The following is a 22464-nucleotide window of genomic DNA, read 5'->3' as shown; positions in this document are numbered from 1 at the left end:
AGAGGAAGCGAGAGAGAGAAGATTAAAAGCTCAATAGAGATTGAGAGGTGAGTTGCTGAGACCGAGGAGGATACAGAAAGCATAACTTCACTGATTATTGTAAGTTAGAATTTCACGGCAAGGTCTCCACTTGTTGCATCTGGCGCATGTGACAAATGAAGTTTGATCTGATTTGGATTTGATTTGTACCGCTATTTGAAACTTTCGCTCCATTGAGTGAAATAAATGAACACATCTTATTAAGTACCTTCATCCTCTGCTGGTGGTGATGAATCTGCCAGGCGATCTGGGCATGCATTGCACACCATTTGCCAGCCTTCTGCAAGAATAAATAGAAGGAAAATAATTTGATTAGTTTTAAACCTGAGGGCTAGAATTCTGTCAACAAGCTTACTGGCGAATGGCATATTCTTACCCTAGCTGATGATCTGAATGGATCAGTTATCTGTGAACAGAGCGAGACCAGAAGAAGAACAGAGGATTAATATCTGAACATACACTACAGTATTTTTTTCACACTTTAATGGATACACTGTTATTGTATAGAGATCAGAGGCCTACCCGTAGACCCTTTGGTAGGAGATTGTGAGGGACTTCTCCTGGCCGTGTCGCCACATCCATAGGATTAGACTAGGGAGAGATGGGAAGTCACGTGTTTAGATTGAGAACAGCATGTGTGGCGTGGTAAACACTGGGTAATGAAAGAGAGACAGACACACAGAGGGAGTCAGTGATGTGTTATGGACCTTGGGCTGGAAGGCTCCTTGCAGAGAGCTGAAGGGCCCTGGGGGTCCTGAGTGGGGGTGCAGGGCTGGCATGCCTGGCATCGCTGGGGGGTAGGAGGGGAAGAACTGAGCAAGACCACACATAGGTTAAGGTAAGAATAAATGAAGTATGACTTTAGGGTAAACAAAATAACGTTGTACGCTCAGAGAAGATCTGTGACTGTACTGCTGAGGTAGTATGGAGTAAATCATCAAATAACTGAATTCATTGAGAATCATATTATAATAAAAAATTATTCATTTGAAAAGTAATCCACAGGAACATATCCCCATCTTTCTGAAAGCAGTACTTTCACTTACATTTTTATGTCTTAGGTAGGGGTTTTCCAGTTTAGCTGGGTACTTTTCCAACTGAAAGACATAAAATGTTGTAACTAACATTGACAATATTAGACAAAGAAGAAACATCGATGTAAAAATGCTACAAATGATTGTTTGAGCATTTTGTCATCTTCAAGTCCTGATCTATTGCTGACGTCTACGCAGCTAAACCAGCTCATTGACTGTTTAACAGATGCATGTACACACTTCGGATGGCTATGTTCAGAGTTTCCATATCTCGGCTGCTTAAAGCCAACTGAAGCCCTGCCAATGCTGGCAAAAGCGTCCATGAGCAATTACCCACGATCAAAAGCACTCTAATGACCTCATTCCTTCTGCTGCGGCACAGTCATTTATCCTGACAGCAGGGCTTTGAGTGTGTCAAAACAGCCATGAGATCCATTTCCACTGGCTTTACTGAGCTGTCAGTGGAACAGCCAGCCATTTTAGGGCTCATACATTTTTTTCCAGTATGATGAAATATTTCAAAATGTTCCCTGGTGGGTGGAAAAAAGTTTAAAACGGCTGAAAGCTAAAATGTGTCTCTCAGGGACTGTATCTGATATTTCTGTTATGTTGAGATACTGTAATAAAGAGTTTGATATTTGAGATGTGAAACTAACACAAGGTTTTCCCCAGAGTAAAGGAGGCGGCTGCTGAGCCTGAGGCTACACTATTAAGGAGATTGAGTTCGGAAAACCGCAAAAACAAAGCACAGCATTATCTCTCTCTCGTTTCTGGGTGACCTAAAATGTTCCTCACAATGAATGTGGGTTTTGATAACATTAAAGAGTAAAACTATTGTGAAAACCATACCAGATGTTTTAGGCTTAGTTATAGTGAAACACGTAAATTCTGGTCTTCATTTTGACAGTTCGTTGCAAAAGTTATATCTTTTAGTAGTAAATCTAGCAATTTTTCCCCCTAGAGTTTTAACTCTACTATTCAAATGGTAATGTAGAAGCACCTTAAGAAGCTTCCTCTACGTCATCTCAAGGGAGGGGTTCGGTATGAAATACACTCCCTTCTAGATGTGCTGGGTGGTACCACCTCAAGGTTTACTGTAAAAGCAGATGCTTCCTTGACTAGGACTACTGACGTTATACAAAATTCAAAAGGCAGTAAGGCACTTTTCCGCATATGACCAAATTCAAAGTTTTGTGCTTACAGTTCCATTCCTCCTTTTACGAAGGAAAAAACACAAGTAGGCTATGAGGATTATATGTTGATATTCGTAGCTACATCCATCATAACAAGAAATAGTTGACAATGGTGGTCATGTCAACTTGTTGTGTTTTTCCCCAGCTGCTATGAATGATTGGTGGCGCAGTCCACTAAGACAGTACAGACTCATAGTTCAATTACTGCGATTTCTTATCCCACATGAATCAAATATTTTATTTACTATTTTCATCCCGTGCCCACACACTTCTAATTCTGAAAAGTGAAAGCATACCTGTGAGAGGGGTCACCCTGGTAGTAGTTGTAGGTTTTTATACAGTACCCAAGAAGACCAATCTGAGTTAATTTGACCATTGGAAAAAGAGCTACTGCGTAAACACTGCAATGCAGGTTGGATTGAATTGAGCACCTAATCTTCAATTTCAAGGTGATGATTGCACTTTTCTTCCCAACAGAATAACGCAATAAATGTCAGTCTACATTTCAACTATTTTTTTTTGCGCCCCACGGGGGATTAGAATTTACACGGAAAGTGGCAATAGATGTCAGGAACTGGGCGCCTTACCACTGTGAGATAACTGTACAGAGTCTTACCACTGTGAGCTAACTGTCCAGAGTCTTACCACTGTGAGCTAACTGTCCAGAGTCTTACCACTGTGAGATAACTGTCCAGAGTCTTACCACTGTGAGATAACTGTACAGAGTCTTACCGCTGTGAGCTAACTGTCCAGAGTCTTACCGCTGTGAGATAACTGTCCAGAGTCTTACCACTGTGAGCTAACTGTCCAGAGTCTTACCACTGTGAGATAACTGTCCAGAGTCTTACCACTGTGAGCTAACTGTCCAGAGTCTTACCACTGTGAGCTAACTGTCCAGAGTCTTACCACTGTGAGATAACTGTACAGAGTCTGACCACTGTGAGATAACTGTCCAGAGTCTTACCACTGTGAGATAACTGTCCAGAGTCTTACCACTGTGAGCTAACTGTCCAGAGTCTTACCACTGTGAGCTAACTGTCCAGAGTCTTACCACTGTGAGATAACTGTACAGAGTCTTACCACTGTGAGATAACTGTCCAGAGTCTTACCACTGTGAGATAACTGTCCAGAGTCTTACCACTGTGAGATAACTGTCCAGAGTCTTACCACTGTGAGCTAACTGTCCAGAGTCTTACCACTGTGAGCTAACTGTCCAGAGTCTTACCACTGTGAGCTAACTGTCCAGAGTCTTACCACTGTGAGCTAACTGTCCAGAGTCTTACCACTGTGAGCTAACTGTCCAGAGTCTTACCACTGTGAGCTAACTGTCCAGAGTCTTACCACTGTGAGCTAACTGTCCAGAGTCTTACCACTGTGAGCTAACTGTCCAGAGTCTTACCACTGTGAGCTAACTGTCCAGAGTCTTACCACTGTGAGATAACTGTCCAGAGTCTTACCACTGTGAGCTAACTGTCCAGAGTCTTACCACTGTGAGCTAACTGTCCAGAGTCTTACCACTGTGAGATAACTGTACAGAGTCTTACCACTGTGAGATAACTGTCCAGAGTCTTACCACTGTGAGATAACTGTACAGAGTCTTACCACTGTGAGATAACTGTCCAGAGTCTTACCACTGTGAGATAACTGTACAGAGTCTTACCACTGTGAGATAACTGTCCAGAGTCTTACCACTGTGAGATAACTGTCCAGAGTCTTACCACTGTGAGCTAACTGTCCAGAGTCTTACCACTGTGAGCTAACTGTCCAGAGTCTTACCACTGTGAGCTAACTGTCCAGAGTCTTACCACTGTGAGCTAACTGTCCAGAGTCTTACCACTGTGAGCTAACTGTCCAGAGTCTTACCACTGTGAGCTAACTGTCCAGAGTCTTACCACTGTGAGCTAACTGTCCAGAGTCTTACCACTGTGAGCTAACTGTCCAGAGTCTTACCACTGTGAGCTAACTGTCCAGAGTCTTACCACTGTGAGCTAACTGTCCAGAGTCTTACCACTGTGAGATAACTGTCCAGAGTCTTACCACTGTGAGATAACTGTCCAGAGTCTTACCACTGTGAGCTAACTGTCCAGAGTCTTACCACTGTGAGATAACTGTCCAGAGTCTTACCACTGTGAGATAACTGTCCAGAGTCTTACCACTGTGAGATAACTGTCCAGAGTCTTACCACTGTGAGATAACTGTCCAGAGTCTTACCACTGTGAGCTAACTGTCCAGAGTCTTACCACTGTGAGCTAACTGTCCAGAGTCTTACCACTGTGAGCTAACTGTCCAGAGTCTTACCACTGTGAGCTAACTGTCCAGAGTCTTACCACTGTGAGCTAACTGTCCAGAGTCTTACCACTGTGAGCTAACTGTCCAGAGTCTTACCACTGTGAGCTAACTGTCCAGAGTCTTACCACTGTGAGCTAACTGTCCAGAGTCTTACCACTGTGAGCTAACTGTCCAGAGTCTTACCACTGTGAGCTAACTGTCCAGAGTCTTACCACTGTGAGCTAACTGTCCAGAGTCTTACCACTGTGAGCTAACTGTCCAGAGTCTTACCACTGTGAGCTAACTGTCCAGAGTCTTACCACTGTGAGCTAACTGTCCAGAGTTGTATTTGTTCATGATGCACATCATTTTATTATCAGAGCGTGCCAGTGGACTTCTGGTAAGTATGCTTTAGTGAAAAAGTGTTTTGATCAGGTACAACTATGTTTACCCACCCCCAAAATGAATAATTATGAGCAATTCCCTCCACCCACAACTTCTCACCTGAATGCATATTTTTTTATTTGAAGGGGTTGGGCAAAAGCTGAAATTGGGGTTGAGAGTTACCCTTTAACCTCACATGAAGCAGTTTGTGGTGGCCATGTACTGGACTTACATTTAGGTCAGCTGTGCGACCCATATTTGGGGTTGTAGAGAGGATGCCTGGTGGAGGAGGCAAACCATTGGGGTAGGATAAGAAGGTGAGCTGGTGCTGGTGTTGATGTTGGTGCTGGTGTGTGTGCTGGTGGAACTCTGTCCTCAGCAGAGGTGGCCCCGAGCCAGTCCCTCTCTCTGCAGTCTGCGCCAGGAAGCGGTTGTTCAGTTCATGGCGAAGCAGGTCGTGCTCTGTTGTGGGTGAGAGGTTAAAGGTCATACTCTATGACAAAAACTGCTCTTTCTCACCCACAACCCGTATCACCACCTACACCTGTTGTACACTAAACACCAATCTATCTCCTATACGGTTTCTTCAATATCCATCTCCTTTACTGTTCAAGCCTCTTACCTGAGTAGCCTGCTTCAGTGGAGTGTCCTACGATGCCATTGGTTGGTAATCCCAGAGGGCTTGTGAACATGGCCGGGCGGCGATGCCCGTGAACTGGCAGGAAGAAGTGGGGTGTGGGCAACTCCGAGACGGACAGGGGGAGGGCCGGCAAGTGAGAAGAATGGCGCCCGAGGTGGGGGGATGGCGGGAGGGTTCGCTTGCGGGATCCCTCTATGCTGCTGCTGTAGGGAGGAGAAAGGCAAGGTTGTAAATAAAAATCACCTCATCTAGGATATCAGTACTATGAAATGGTTTGAATAAGTACAGTCAATGCCATGTCCTACCTGTTGTGGAGACCAATGAACAGGGGATGGCCCTGGTGATGTGACAATGGTTCTCTCTTGACCTGGGATAGGCCTGACCCTGGCAGAGTTGGGGTGGTCGTGTTGTGAGGGGACGTCCTCTCCTTCTTCACACACACAGCAGGAAGTGGGCTGGTGGTGCGGGTGCTGGTGAGAGGGGCTGCAGGGGCAGGGCGGCCTGCAGGCTGAGAGCCAGGGGCGGGACTGGCAGCAGGCAGATCGAGGGGTGTGTCGCTGCTCTGCTCCTGGCTGCGTTGTAGACCTGACACTGTGGCAGAGCTGCACACCTTCGTCTCATCCCTCTCATCAACGCCTATGTCTATGAGCAACCAGAGAACCTTTGTTACCAACCACAGTTTGACAGAGCTGACAGAATAATTTAAAGCTGTAATATGTAACTTTTTAGGGCGAAATGACCAAATTCACATAGAAATGTTGTTATAGATCTGTCATTCTCATTGAAAGAAAGTCTATGTGCGCTATGTCTATGCTTTTGGTTCTTAATTATCATTTTTTGTGTCTTTTACATTCGGTTTTGTAGTAGTTGTAGTTTTTCTTTTCAAACAGCTGAAAATACAATATTTTTGGTTATATACGTGCTTGTTTGTTTTGTCACATAAACTGAAATTAGGCAAAATATAAAAATGTTAGAAACCAGGAAATGGCAGACTGATTTCTGCATAGTGCATCTTTAATATTCTTTCCCACATCAGATAAATACTGAAACTTATTATACACTATATATACAAAAGTATGTGGACACCCCTTCAGCTTAGTGGATTTGGCTATTTCAGCTACACCTGTTGCTGACAGGTGTATCAAATCGAGCACACAGCACATGATCTCCATAGACAAACATTGGCAGTAGAAGGGCCTTACTGAAGAGCTCAGTGACTTTCAACGTGGCACCGTCATAGGAACCCACCTTTCCAACAGGTCAGTTCGTCAAATTTCTACCCTGCTAGAGCTGACCCGGTCAACTGTAAGTGGAAACGTCTAGAAGCAACAACGGCTCAGCCGCAAAGTGGTAGGTCACACAAGCTCACAAAACGGGACCGCCAAATGCTGAAGTGCGTAAAAATCGTCTGTCCTCGGTTGCAACACTCACTACCGAGTTCCAAACTGCCTCTTGAAGCATTGTCATCACAAGAACTGTTCGTCGGCAGCTTCATGAAATGGGTTTTCATGGCCGAGCAGCCGCACACAAGCCTAAGATCACCATGCGCAATGCCAAGCGTCGGCTGGAGTCGTGTAAAGCTTGCCGTCATTGGACTCTGGAGCAGTGGAAACGTGTTCTCAGGAGTGATGAGTGACACTTCACCATCTGGCAGTCCGACGAACGAATCTGGGTTTGGCAGATGCCAGGGGAACGCTACCTTCCCCAATGCATAGTGCCAACTGTAAAGTTTGGTGGAGGAGGAATAATGATCTGAGGCTGTAGATAGCGACACTACACTATTTACCTAGAGAGTTTTCATCTGTGTTTTTCATAGCTGTTTACATACCACCACAGACCGACGCTGGCACTAAGACCACACTCAATGAGCTGTATACCGCCATAAGCAAACATGAAAACGCTCATCCAGAGGCGGCGCTCCTAGTGGCCGGGGACTTTAATGCAGGGAAACTTAAATACTTTTCACCAAATTTCCACCAGCATGTTAAATGTACAACCAGAGGGAAAAAAACTCTAGACCACCTTTACTCCACACACAGAGACATGTACAAAGCTCTCCCTCGCCCTCCATTTGGCAAATCTGATCATAATTCTACCCTCCTGATTCCGGCTTACAAGCAAAAATTAAAGCAGGAAGCCCCAGTGACTTGGTCAATAAAAAAGTGGTCAGATGAAGCAGATGCTAAGCTACAGGACTGTTTTGCTAGCACAGACTGGAATATGTTCCGTGATTCTTCCGATGGCATTGAGGAGTACACCACATCAGTCACTGGCTTCATCAATAAGTGCATTGATGACATCGTCCCCACAGTGACTGCACGTACATACCCCAACCAGAAGCCATGGATTACAGGCAACATCCGCACTGAGCTAAAGGCTAGAGCTGCCGCTTTCAAGGAGTGGGACTCTAACCCGGAAGCTTATAAGAAATCCCGCTATGTCCTCCGACGAACCATCAAACAGGCAAAACGTCAATACAGGACTAAGATCGAATCGTACTACACCGGCTCCGACGCTCGTCGGATGTGGCAGGGCTTGCAAACTATTACAGACTACAAAGGGAAGCACAGCCGAGAGCTGACCAGTGACACGAGCCTACCAGACGAGCTAAATTACTTCTATGCTGCTTCGAGGCAAGTAACACTGAAACATGCATGAGAGCATCAGCTGTTCCGGAAGACTGTGTGATCGCGCTCTCCGCTGCTGATTTGAGTAAGAGCTTTAAACAGGTCAACATTCACAAGGCCCCAGGGCCAGATGGATTACCAGGACGTGTACTCCGAGCATGCGCTGACCAACTGGCAAGTCTCTAAACTGACATTTTCAACCTCTCCCTGTCCGAGTCTGAAAAACCAACATGTTTCAAGCAGACCACCCTGTGCCCAAGAACACTAAGGTAACCTGCCTAAATGACTACCAACCTGTAGCACTCACGTCTGTAGCCATGAAGTGCTTTGTAAGGCTGGTCATGGCTCACATTAACACCATTATCCCAGAAACCCTAGACTGACTCCAATTTGCATACCACACCAACAGATCCACATATTATGCAATCTCTGTGCACTCCACACTGCCCTTTCCCACCTGGACAAAAGGAACACCTATGTGAGAATGCTATTCATTGACTAAAGCTCAGCCTTCAACACCATAGTGCCCTCAAAGCTCATCAGTAAGCTAAAGACCCTGGTACTAAACACCTCCCTCTGAAACTGGATCCTGGACTTCCTGACGGGCCGCTCTGGGTGGTAAGGGTCCCCTCCTGTACTCCCTGTTCACTCATGACTGCACGGCCCGGCCATCATTAAGTTTGCCGATGACACAACAGTGGTAGGCCTGATCACTGACAACGACGAGACAGCATATAGGGAGGAGGTCAGAGACCTGGCAGTGTGGTGCCATGACAATGTAATCAAGACAAAGGAGATGATTGTGGACTACAGGAAAAGGATGACCGAGCACGTCCCCATTCTCATCAACGGGGCTGTAGTGGACTAGGTTGAGAGCTTCAAGTTCCTTGGTGTCCACATTACCAACAAACTAACATGGTCCAAGCACACCAAGACAGTCGTGAGGGCACGACCAAACCTATTCCCCCCCAGGAGACTGAAAAGATTTGGCATGGGTCCTCAGAAGGTTCTACAGCTGCACCATCGAGAGCATCCGGACTGGTTTCATCACTGCCTGGTATGGCAACTGCTCTGCCTTCGACCGCAGGGCACTACAGATGGTAGTGCGTACGGCCCAGTAAATCACTGGGGCCAAACTTCCTGCCATCCAGGACCTCTATACCAGGCGGTGTCAGAAGAAGGCCCTAAAAATTGTAAAAGACTCCAGCCACCCTAGTCATAGACTGTTCCCTCTGTTACCGCATGGCAAGTGGTACAGGAGCGCCAAGTCTAGGTCCAAGAGGCTTCTAAACAGCTTCTACCCCAAAGCCATAAGACTCCTGAACATCTAATCAAATGGCTACCCAGACTATTTGCATTGCCTGCCCCCCACTTTTACACTGCTGCTACTCTGTTATTATCTATGCATAGTCACCTTAATAACTCTACCTACATGTACATATTACCTTAATTACCTCGACTAACCAGTGCCCCCCCACATTGACTCTGTACCGGTACCCCCTGTATAGAGCCTCGATATTGTTATTTTACTGCTGCTGCTTAATTATTTGTTACTTTTATTTCTTATTCTTATATATATATATTTTTTTAAACTGCATTTTTGGTTAGGGCTTGTAAGTAAGCATTTCCCTCTAAGGTCTACACCTGTTGTATTTGGCGCATGTGACAAATAACATGAGACTTTTCATGGTTTGGGCTAAATCCCTTAGTTCCAGTGATGGGAAATCTTAACGCTACAGCATACAAAGGCATTCTAGACGATTCCGTGTTTCCAACTTTGTGGCAACAGTTTGGGGAAGACCCTTTCCTGTTTCAGCATGACAATGCCCCCGTGCTCACTAATTCTCTTGTGGCTGAATGGAGGCAAGTCCCTGCAGCAATTTTCCAACATCTAGTGAAACGCCTTCCCAGAAGTGTGGAGGCTGTTAAAGTAGCAAAGAGGGAATCAACTCCATACTAATGGCCATGATTTTGGAATGAGATGTTCGATGAGCAGGTGTCCACATACTTTTGGTCATGTGGTGTATGTGTTCATGCTTTGCTAAAACAACCTTCATTCATAGTGGTGAATAGCTCCTAATCTCTGTTGTCTGGTGATAAAAGCCCTAGTCCTGTGGCCCCCAAGACTGAATAATAGGCCTACATCTAGAAACAACAATGAGGCTACTAACGAGCAGCTTCATAACAGCCAGTGGGTTCATGTCTTGGGCAAATGAGCATGTTCATATTACAAAGTGCTCACAATTTGTTAGTTGCACCATTATATTGTCCATTCACTGCCAGACAGTGTAAGAAAATGGTCATTAAATTCAACAAAGCCTATTTTCCCAGCACCAAACAACACTAGTCTCTACTCCCTGCAGTCTTTGAGCTCTGACAAAACCCGAGGGCCCTGGGGAGAGACTAGTGGTGTGTTTAGCATTCTTTGTAATCATAACGTTCAATAGGCTGAAGCCCAGACGGCTCATTGGAAGACTCAATGAGAGACCTCCAAAGCAAACAACAAATGCCCTCTGCAAAGCCCACCACAAGCAGCTTGGAGGTAGGGAGAGTTAAATAGAGACCTTCTAATCGCTTTCACAAGGCATATTAAACCCCTGGCTCAGCTCTAAAAGGTTCTCACCGCCAGCCAGCCAGTGGGATTAGAGCAGGCTTTATGCTGCCTGGCCCTGGATGTGCGTCTCCGCTTGGCTCTTTCAGGCCAAATGAGGCGAAATGTGACCACGTTAGTTCTAATGAGCTTTGAGTTTGAGAAATCGTGGGTTGTGAAGAGAACACAATCAATCAAGCTGCCCATATAAGGCAACAACAACTCAGTAGGGTAAAGAATACTGAATGGGGAAAATACCATTCAGTGATGTTGCTTTGAGAGGCATTCTCTTGGGTGAAAATTGCACTTAATTGTTGAATTTCAGCTATAGTTAGATCACAATATGGAATTGCTAAGAGATGCTAAGGATGATAACAGGGAATATTGCAGTAGATTACAAACTTGCTTGAGCCAGTAGTCTCATTGAGAATGACGTGTGACTCCAAACATCACTTCTTCCTAGCCCCAACGAAGCAGCTAAGCCACTGAAAGTGGAGGTTCAATCCAATTCATAGCTAAAAGATTGTGTAGAAAGCATTTATCAACTATTTCACACAACTCAACACATTCAAATGCACACACATCTCTGTCAAAACACCTGCGTCATTATTCTGTTTTACTTCAACATAAATCCCTCTAGCTCAGAGACTTTCCACAGGGTAGAGTGACATTCAGTGTCAAACCACGTTGTGCAATTAAGAGTGTGTGGGTATCCTTAAACTACAATCGCCACAACACCTTGACAACAATTAGGTAATTCTTGATAATTGTGTGGTTTGAATAAGGATGTTGCCCTTATTCAAGTGAACAGAAATGGAATGTCAGAAAAAGCATATAAGAGCATGTCACAGACAAATATATCTATTATTTTTAGCAACAGCTAAGCAAGGACAGAGAGTCAAGTGCAAAAAAAATTGAGAGTGAAAATATTCTTACCATTAGTTGTCCTTAGTGTGAAGAGCTTTTCAGACTCAATCCCTGAAACCTGAGTAAAAATGAGAAAATAAAGATGTTAGGATTTTGAGTCTGATGCTGGAACTGTCGCCAAAAGTGATTGCTCTTCCATGGTAATCTTTAACAGCACTCGATCAACAGGACCATCCGGTATGCTGGCTCTTGCTCCACTCCCAGACTCGACGTCAGCGCCACACTCAGGGGGGTGTGTTCAAGTTCCCAATGAATGTATGGTCCTGTGGGGCTCAGTTGGTAGAGCATGGCACTTGCAACGCCAGGTTTGTGGATTCTATTCTCATGGGGGACCAGTATGAAAAAGTATCCACTCACTACTACTGTAAATCGCTTTGGATAAGAGCGTCTGCTAAATGACTAAAATGGAAATGTAAAATGAATGAAAATGAGATCAGAGGAACAAAAGGTGAGACATAACTCTTGGTGAACCCAGTCCAATGACATGAGAGGGAACGTTTTCTAAATGAAACTGAATGAGATTAAATCGAAACCCTTCTAACTTCATGTAGTATGTGACAGCTCAATGAATGCATCTTTTTGACAGTATAATAAAAAGCATCACAACATAGATTACATATTAAGAGGCAATTAATGTAATCAGTCATTTCTTTCATGTTAGAGCACTACGTAAATGCCCATGACATTTACCTTGTGAAAAACAAATTAGAAAGTGGATGACACAAATTAACTTAGTAGCTAAGTATCTTATTCTAATCCATAAATTACATTTAAAACAGTATGTTTCTAATTACATTGCTGAATATTGGCCAGATTGTCATACCAGGCAGCAGAGGACTCACACACACACACACACACACACACACACACACACACACACACACACACACACACACACACACACACACACACACGCACGCACACACACACAGACTAGAGCACTCAACCATTTTCACTTAAATAAGCTATGTAGTGATATTATATTTGATGTGCTCCTGTGTATTCCTCATCTTTAAGCATTCTGTCCTTTGTAAAGTGTCAATCATATGGATGCTGGGAAAGTGCATGATTATACACTAATGACATCAAAAAGACATCAAACTGACCAGATTCAATTGCTAAATCAAATTGTTGAACTCAGCGGAAATTCAGCTGTGGTAAACCATCATGAGGTTCCTTTCGTGTTGCAAATGTAAGTACCTTATTTCCAGATATTCCTGGAATCCATCAGTTGATTAACAACCTTGCAAAATGCTACATTACCGTAATCTGGTTCATATGACCTCTGTCATGAGTTTAATTTCAGTTTTGGAGCCTCAATATTTAATAGGAGGTTGCTGACAAAAATAAATAGATCGTATAGAGGAAATAACAGAGACTTGTTATGATAATCAGAACGTCCTTACTTTCGTAAGTAGCCCTAATGATATTCACAGTGTAATCAAGTTAGCTTCAGCGCATTCCTTAGATCAAAATCCAATAATGCAATCAAAGAGAGCTGGCATTATTAACATGTAGACATTTAAAAAAATAGTTAAGAGTATAATGTCTGTAAGACACACAGACTGAACCTCACACTCACAAACCAGTACCAAAACACAAGTTAGAGTTTGTGGCCATTTACCCTCCTTGACGTCAACTATGTCCCAAAAATAGTCTGCTCAGGATGGAGGAGGACCACCACTGAGACCAAAGACACCCCACACACTGTTTACGCTGGCCTGACCTATTAAATAAAAAGGTCAGCCAAAAAACCTGACCCCATCACAACCCTGACTGCCATTTGGAGGACCCCCCCCCCCCTCTCAGTACAATACAGCCTGGCCAGCTGACAGCCCTGATGGGAATACACCAATACATAACATGTAGAGGACTGATAAGTTAATAGTTCTGAGAAGTGAGAATGTTTATCTGACCTTGTCATCGATGTCACTCTCACTGTCACACTGCGGGAGAAAGGATGCGAAGCGCTGCATTAATTCATGAGAACAGCTTCATCCATCACCAACACTCAAACTGAAACTCTATAAATGTATCTATAAATAATGCATATAAAAAAACATTGAGATCCATTGAGAAACGTATTATGGTTAGATTAGTAGAAATGTGTTTATGCCTAGAAGTAAGAGTCTGTTTACATATCAAGTCAGAGAGAGAGTGCGTGCGAGAGAATGAAATCGAGGGGGAGAAAGGGGACATTATTATGCATTAGGTCCGTTACCTCGTTCCAAGTCACCGACGTGTGTTTAACTGCTGTGTGTACTGAACAGTTTGCTCTAAAGGAATCATCATGCCAGGCGACGCAGCAACACAGCTGTGAGCTACTATATCAGCCGGTCAATTTCTACTGAAACCTGATAAATCATGTGTCAGTCCCTCCCTCAAGTCCTGCTCACTGTCAAAGTGTCACTCAGATATACAAATCACTAATCCGTGTTGACATGACACCTGTTTAGCTACATTACTAAATATCAGCCTGTTAGCTTCTGAGGACATTTTGTTCCAGACTGTTCTTCTCAGTATGCATGAGCTAATCACTGACCCGGTTCTGTCCTCATACTCTGAGCAGTACCATGGGTAACATAGGCGACATTCATTCTATCAGAAAGGATTGAAGTCACTCACCGAATAGCCCCGACCAGAGAATGAACTCTGTGGAAAGAAATTATAATGTTCATGGGCTTATAACAGATTCTGATAAATGCCTTCTGTAATCAGTCAATAGGTTGTTGTTGGCACACAAAAAAAATCCCTTTATCCAGACAATACTGTTCATACCCCACTGTGGTGTTCTTTAGAGTTGCTTCTCTGAGGCGTGCCCTGCGTTCTGGTGACCTCAGCTCCACCTTGCCTTCCCAGAAGCCCCTTCACCTGAGGGACAGACACAGAGGACAGATCAATCACACACTCAAAGGCTTCCAATTTAACTAATTATCACCATGTCTTTGAGTACAGGGTTATCTACATAACATTGAGTTGGTAGACAGTGAATTTACCAGCCCATAGCCTCTCTGCCCAGATGAGAATCTGGCCCACCAGAGGGCACTGGTGTATTACAGGAATGAGTGATTACACATCAGTGAGGACATCCATTTCAATGACACAGTTAACCCGATTTAAAATAAGCAGAGTTCATGTCCAGACTCATTCACTGACCGTGATGGGCAATTAGCCCTAGCCCTGGCCCTGGCCCAACTCCGAGCCAGAGCTGGCTTTTCTTTAAAGGCAAGATGAATGCAGTGCATGCATAAATGGGCACACACACACACACACACACCAACATTGGGTTGGAATGGAGACCTTGAATGATCCATGCAGCATCATGCAGATTTTATACAGATATTGATTCAGGAGATCACAAGTTGTTTCAGGACAAAACAGAGAAATCATATTGACTGAAAACTCAGCATGTAGTGATTAAACAGGAACAGTACAATAATGTGGTGTTGATCTGGGGTTTCATGGTTTAAAGCTACCGTTCCAGAATGTTCAGCCCATCCTGCAGCGTTCATTTGGCTGCTACACTTCACTGCTTTGACAGGCAAGCCCAGAACACTGTAGGTCTATTTCTGTGTGTGAGTGTGAGTGAGTGTGTGTGTTCATGTAAAAATGATTTACTTAAATAGTATAGGTGGGATTTAACAGTGGCAGTGAACATGTCATCCAGCCATCTTCCAGCTAGTCTCATGACTTAATTTGACACAGTGAACGTCCTGTGTCAATGCGCTTTAGCAAAGTACATGTTATCTGAGAAAGGATGTTATCTGAGGTCCTTCTACTTCCTACAGCACTCCGGATGTTGCTTCAGTGACACAATTAAACTGCTCGATTGATCAAGTGTGAGTAGGTTTCATCCATTTCGTAGAGTAGATCCCATTTACCTACAGTGTGCTAAGATAAACAGTAAATTCAAGGAACAAAATACACTGAAACAAACCTGATAATAGCTCTGTCCTGTTTTGCATAGGAGGCTACCACCCAACATACTGTTTTGCATACTGTTCAGAACAAGAGAGATCCACAAGGGGTCATCTAGGCGATACCTTATAACAAGTAGTATCTGGTCGACACATACAGATTGGGGTGCGGGAATTGGCTAGGTCAGGGACTGATATGGAAGTGGGCATAAGTTTGTGAGTGCCTGGTGTGCTTTCTGCTACAAACACAGACACATCCTGCGCTGAGGAGGAAGCTCTTCACAAAGCACCTTATCTCGTCTCTTTATTGGCCCTTGTTTCCTGTGTGGCACTCTCCTAACTTCCTGCAAAGCAGACACGCTTGTGTGAAGCAATTACTAGACCAGGATGGGAAGATTCGGAAATGAACCTGATAACACAGTTCATTGACTGGCTGGTGCTGACAATTAACACCTCACGATGGAGCCATTTTTTTTTTTTACAGGACAAAAGCCGTATCACCATTAGAAAAAGAAAACTGTGGGATTTAAAGTGGATGACTTGAAACAGCTAAGGAAGAACTCCAGATAAACATATAGCTGCTTAGCTAGGTAAACAACCAAAACGAAAACAAACTGTAAGACCTCTTTTACTTCACTGGGCAAAATGCCCACACACATTACGAGGTAGAGAGTTTTTAGTTTGTAGGAGAGCATAGTCATTAAAAAAGAATGAAGGTTAATTGATCCATAGACTACCTGCTTGCTCTTCTTTGATCTGTTTTTCACCTTCCCTTGCTCCTTCTCTCCATCCTGCTCATGATCAAAGTCAGCTCCATTGTCAGTGAACCCATTCACAGGAATCACATCCCCCTCAGCAGTCTGTTCAGTCTTCCGTTTCTTCAGCACCTGGCTCTCCCACTTCTCCTTGCCCCCCTGCGACCTCGGGCTCTTTGTGCTCTTCCTCAGAGCCACCTACGAAAGAGCAAACACAAAAGAGGCTTAATATGTAGAGCACAGGAGAGCCACCTCGGTATGAATGATGATAATGCTTACACTGAGTCAATATGACAAGGCGGCAAGGAAATCCTTCCAAAACCTCTAGTACATAAATAAAAACCCATCATAAAGAAATAGGGAATTGAAGAAGAGCCAAAGCTCATGATGCTTCTGGGCATGGTTGTGTATTGAGGTCATATCCTATGAGGCAGGCCTGCGAGACTAGAATATTGGCGGCCAGCTGCCACCCATTGTCAGGCTGTGGCGTTTGGCAGTCTGAGCTAAATGCCCCTGGACTAACCATGCCAGTGGCCTGTGAGTGGGTTGTCAGTGGTGTTGATATACATACTACCAAGCACAGTGGAGCAATGGACATGAACAAGAATCAGTTACAGGTCATCTAAGACACAGAAGTCTGTGAGAACTTGGAAAGGAGCAATTTAATACATGCTCCCCTCCCCCGATGGCTTTTGGGGTATTGTTCAATGCAAGCACAACTAATCTCACTTAGCCAACGAGTGTGAACTGTGAGCATTCCCAGCTCAGCGTCCCCCCTGCCTACAGCTTCAGCTAACCATGAAAACAAGTGACCTAATGGCACAAGTGTAATCTCCAGAACCATTGCCATAGTGATATTAATATTCATGGCACTGCTAAAAGACTAGCGGCGTGTGGTAAATGATGTGTCACTGTGTTTCTCCACCTCCCTGGATAGTTACCAAGCATGTCTGATAAAAACAATCACTGAGCTTGGCTCTGAATAGCATCAGGCACACACAGCTGTGGAGACGCAGGGGGGAGAGGGGGAGAAACTAAACTAACCCAAAAACCAAACAAGGGCTGAGTGAGAGAGAGTGGGTGAAAATAACCTTGGGTAGTAGATCCGTTTTGCCAGCTACACTGAATACAATAGGGTGAAACCAGCTAAATCCAGGTTAGGGTTTGCAGTGAGAATGGCTTTGAGAACGAACATGGGCCCTAAATCCCAGGTAAAGCCCAGCGGCTTACAAATGATTCAGTGGATGGGCTCTCATCAAGTTCCACTATCACATTCGTACCTCCATCCAGTCACTCTCACCATCCATGAAGCCAAAAGTGAATGGCAGTAACATGCATGTTATAACACGGTCTCTCCTCGGTGGACAGAAGACATGAACATCAAGCTATTAACAGCTCATGTGCCACAGCTTCTGCAATCAGACCTCACATATCAGGTCTCACCAGGTAGCTGAACATAACCTGGCCTGCAAACATTCCACAAAGGACATGAGATACAAGAGGCCAAGGAAACAAGGCAGCTTGTTACAGTAGGCTGTTCAAATCCAATTTGCATCCAATCAGCCAATGGCACAGTAAGCGCTGCTTCAGCCTCCATTAACTGCTCTGTAAATCATTAACTCTATTGATGTGACATAGATTTCAAAGACGCAACGCAAGCAGGGGTACAACAGAGAGTCGGTCAGTTAATTGTATAAAGCTAATAGCATCCGCTAACATGCCTTTATCAGAGTAATAGATAGCTAATTTCAGAGAGCTATTTTCCCATGACAAGATATCGTACAAGACAGTAGCGCACAGTTCCTTCTAGAGATCCAGAGAGATCTGTTACAGTGAAATATATGCCTACAGTTGTTCCTTCCTATGTTCATTGATTTAAGCACTGCACTGTAGGAGAGTAGACCCAGCAGATCTTGACGTTCCTGGGTATTAGATTCATGATGGATTCCTAAACTGTGTGTAAAGCTACAGGTCTACAGATGATTTGTCTTTATCCTACTGACCACGACAGAGATAATACTGGTAACAGCCTGTCCATAGGTCAAGCACTCCATTTATCCATACATCCCCAGCTAGACCGCTTTCTGTCATTAGGAACTGTTCGATCACATGGCACTATAGGCCAACATCTTCTGGTACAAGGTTTACTGTAAATGCCCCTGACTTTTAAAGATGCCATCGGTAGAGTGGCCAGTGGTGGAAAAAGTACCCAATTGTCATTATTGAATAAAAGTAAAGATACCTTAATAGAAAATGACTTGAGTAAAAGTCACCCAGTAAAATCCTACTTGAGTAAAACTTTTAAAGTATTTGGTTTTAAATACACTTAAGTATCAAAAGTAAATGTAATTGCTAAAATATACTTAAGTATCAAAATTAAAAGTATAAATCTTTTCAAATACCTTACATAAAGCAAACAAGATGGCGCCATTTTCTTGTTTTTTAAATGTACGGATAGCCAGGGCCATGCGCTAACGCTCAGACATCATTTACTAATGAAGCATGTGTTTCATGAGTTCACCAGGTCAGAGGCAGGAGGGATGACCAGGGATCTTCTCTTGATAAGTGTGTAAATTAGACAATTTTCCTGTCCTGCTAAGCTTTCAAAATGTAATGAGTACTTTTGGGTGTCAGGGAAAATGTATGGAGTAAAAAGTACATTATTTTCTTTAGGAATGTAGTGATGAAGTAAAAGTAAAAGTTGTCAAAAAAATAAATAGTAAAGTACAGATACCCCAAAAAACAATTTAAGTAGTATTTTAAAGTATTTTTACTTAAGTACTTTACACCACTGAGAGTGGCTATAGATACACTAGGTTCATAATCACTTTATTTGAATGCTGAAATGGAGTTTGTGTGTCATTTCCCACAGTACTTGTGACACATAATTAAGTGGTAATTAGACACTTAACATGCTGACCAGACATGTTGATTTTGTCCACCCACACCAGACGCGATCAGGACACACAGGTTGAAATATCAAAACCAACTATGAACCAACTATTTTAATTTGGGGACAGGTCAAAAAGCATTAAACATTTATGGCAATTTAGCTAGCTAGCTTGCTGTTGCTAGCTAATTTGTCCTGGGATATAAACATTGGGTTGTTATTTTACCTGAAATGCACAAGGTCCTCTACTCCGACAATTAATCCACAGATAAACGGGTAAACTGAGTTAGTTTCTAGTAATCTCTCCTCCTTCAGGCTTCTTCTTCTTTGGACTTTATATGCCAGTTGGCAACCAACTTTAAGGTGCATTACCACCACCAACTGCAAAGGAATGTGGACCTCAGGTCATCTTTCAATCACCCATGTGGGTATTTGCTCCTAAAAACCAATGAGGAGATGGGAGAGGCGGGACTTGCAGTGTGTCAAGCATCACAAATAGAACCAAGTTCTATTTTAACGCCTGCCTACGCAGATGCTTGTTGACTCACAAGAGCAGTGTGGGTGCAATGATTTAATAACATGTATGTGTAAATTTATTTTGCAACGCGAGCTGTGTGGTCAGCATAACACTCTCTATTTCCCATGACACGTCCAGCAGCCTGAGGTCACGGGTCCTGCCACTGAATTACTGGACCCGAGCAATTTATGCACCAGTAATGGACTGAAGAGGAGTCATAAATATTCTGACACTGCCATGGCTTTGCCTTACAAGTCTAAATGTGTAGGCTACTTTGTCACATAACTGTCAAACATATTTAAAGGAGGTACTGGTGGCCAAAAAAGAAACATTATGAAATTGCAATAGAACATAATGTCACTTTCTTGTGTCACAACCTACAGTAATGATAAACACGAGTGCGGAAAATGGAGCCAGTTTATTATCACCTAGATCCATATGTAAACACGACTGTATACTCTGTCCATATATCACAGAATATAGACTATCTACAGTCCCTGTTGTCTTCATTCTTAGAGGTTACATGCCTATTGTATTCAGTGTAGCTGGAAATCTACCCCAGATTATTTTCACCCACTCTCTCTCATTCAGCCCTTGTTTGGTCTTTGGGTTAGAGTAGTTTCTCTCCCTCTGCCTCTCAACAGATGTGTATGCCTGATGCTATTCAGAGCCAAGCTAGCAGTGATTGTTTTGATCAGACGTGCTTGGTAACAGTCCAGGGAGGTGGAGAAACCAGAGTGGCCCAGTGGTCTAAGGCACTGCATCTCAGTGCTAGAGGCGTCACTGCAGACCCTGGTTTGATTCCAGGCTGTACCACAACCGGCAGTGATTGGAGTCCCATAGAGCGGCACACAATTGGCCCAGCGTCGTCCGGGTTAGGGTTTGGCCGGGGTAGGCCGTCATTGTAAATAAGAATTTGTTTTTAACTGATTTGCCTAGTTAAATAAAGGTTAAATAAAATAAAATACTAATTGTATCATAACTGTGTGAAACAATGATTGATTGTTTCTTCTGCCCAGTACAGATCCGTTCAAGGACGTTCCTTGCTTTTATAGACTGATCTTGTCATGCATAAGAGCGATGTCAGTGTCATACAGAATCCTGTCTGACTTACTGTTCATCGACTCAATACATTATCTGCACTGTCAGCTCAGGTGAATCAGATAAAAGACAGACACTGACAAGTGATCCTAATCAGAACTTTGAACTGCTGACAAAAGCATACAGACAACAAACATGATCAATCCTCAAGACCCACATTACTACACTCACTTTTTTTACAGCGAGATTATTGAGAGGAATTTATCTCAAATTATAAACTGGGTGGTTCAAGCCCTGAATGCTGATTGGTTGACAGCTGTGGAATATCAGACCATATACCACGGTTATGACAAAACATTTATTTTTACTGCTCTAATTACGTTGGTAACCAGTTTATAATAGCAATAAGGCACCATTGTGGGTTTGTGGTATATGACCAATATACCACAGCTAAGGGCTGTATCGAGGCACTCCGCGTTGCGTCGTTCATAAGAACAGCGCTTAGCTGTGGTATACTGGCCATATACCACACCCCCTCTGGCCTTATTGCTTAAGTGGTGATCACAAGTTACTGTGTAAGAGGTTAGATCATGACCCCACAATATACACTGAGTGTGCAAAACACACATGACATACAGTTGAAGTCAGAAGTTTACATGCACCTTAGCCAAATACATTTAAACTCCGTTTTTCACAATTCCTGACATTTAATCTGAGTGAAAATTCCCTGTTTTAGGTCAGTTAGATCACCACTTTATTTTAAGAATGTAAAATCTCAGAATAATAGTAGAGAGAATGATTTATTTCAGCTTTTATTTCTTTCATCACATTCCCAGTGGGTCAGAAGTTTACATACACACCAATTAGTATTTGGTAGCATTGCCTTTAAATTGTTTAACTTGGGTCAAACGTTTCAGGTAGCCTTCCACAAGCTTCCCACAATAATTTGGGTGAATTTTGGCTCATTCCTCCTGACAGAGCTGGTGTAACTGAGTCAGGTTTGTAGGCCTCCTTGCTCGCACACGCTTTTTCAGTTCTGCCCACAAATTTTCTATAGGATTGAGGTCAGGCTTTGTGATGGCCACTCCAATACCTTGACTTTGTTGTCCTTAAGCCATTTTGCCACAACTTTGGAAGTATGCTTTGGGTCATTGTCCATTGGGAAGACCCATTTGCGACCAAGCTTTAAAGATATACTTCTCCTTAATGCAACCGCTGTGTCAGATTTCAAAAAAGCTTTACGGAAAAAGCACACCATGCAATAATCTGAGTACAACGCTCAGAGACCAAAACAAGACATACAGATACCCGCCACGTTGTGGAGTTAACAGAAGTCAGAAATAGCATTATAAATATTCACTTACCTTTGATGATCTTCATCAAAATGCACTCCCAGGAATCCCAGTTCCACAATAAATGTTTGTTTTGTTCGATAATGTCCATCATTTATGTCCAAATATCTCCTTTTTGTTCGCACGTTTAGTTCACAAATCCAAATTCAAGAGGCGCAGGCACTTAGTCCAGACAAAAAGTCAAAAAAGTTATATTACAGTTCGAAGAAACATGTCAAACGATGTATGGAATCAACCTTTAGGATGTTTTTAACATAAATCTTCAATAATATTCCAACCGGACAATTCCT

General features: G+C 43.4%; 1 protein-coding gene across 5 annotated transcripts in view; it reads right to left on the bottom strand.

The window, feature by feature from the left end:
• LOC120026106 (autism susceptibility gene 2 protein homolog) overlaps positions 1 to 22464 on the bottom strand; it is a 32691-nt gene that overhangs the window by 3473 nt on the left and 6754 nt on the right. For 2 of the 5 annotated variants that reach the window (XM_038970918.1, XM_038970922.1), the window contains exons 2-14: positions 16357 to 16572; positions 14481 to 14573; positions 14328 to 14354; positions 13619 to 13648; positions 11712 to 11760; positions 5864 to 6200; positions 5541 to 5761; positions 5151 to 5380; positions 1086 to 1136; positions 747 to 851; positions 562 to 630; positions 416 to 445; positions 248 to 319 (exon numbers count right to left, since the gene is read on the bottom strand). In XM_038970918.1, the coding sequence (XP_038826846.1) occupies positions 248 to 319; positions 416 to 445; positions 562 to 630; positions 747 to 851; positions 1086 to 1136; positions 5151 to 5380; positions 5541 to 5761; positions 5864 to 6200; positions 11712 to 11760; positions 13619 to 13648; positions 14328 to 14354; positions 14481 to 14573; positions 16357 to 16572 (1530 nt within the window). The remainder of the gene's footprint in view (positions 1 to 247; positions 320 to 415; positions 446 to 561; positions 631 to 746; positions 852 to 1085; positions 1137 to 5150; positions 5381 to 5540; positions 5762 to 5863; positions 6201 to 11711; positions 11761 to 13618; positions 13649 to 14327; positions 14355 to 14480; positions 14574 to 16356; positions 16573 to 22464) is intronic. The other 3 variants (XM_038970919.1, XM_038970920.1, XM_038970921.1) reach the window with 3 other exon arrangements.

This window comes from Salvelinus namaycush, chromosome 31 (assembly GCF_016432855.1).
Source record: "Salvelinus namaycush isolate Seneca chromosome 31, SaNama_1.0, whole genome shotgun sequence".
NCBI lineage: Eukaryota > Metazoa > Chordata > Actinopteri > Salmoniformes > Salmonidae > Salvelinus > Salvelinus namaycush.
The sequence above is the reverse complement of the archived record's forward strand: the minus strand, read 5'-3'. Positions and strand labels throughout refer to the sequence as shown.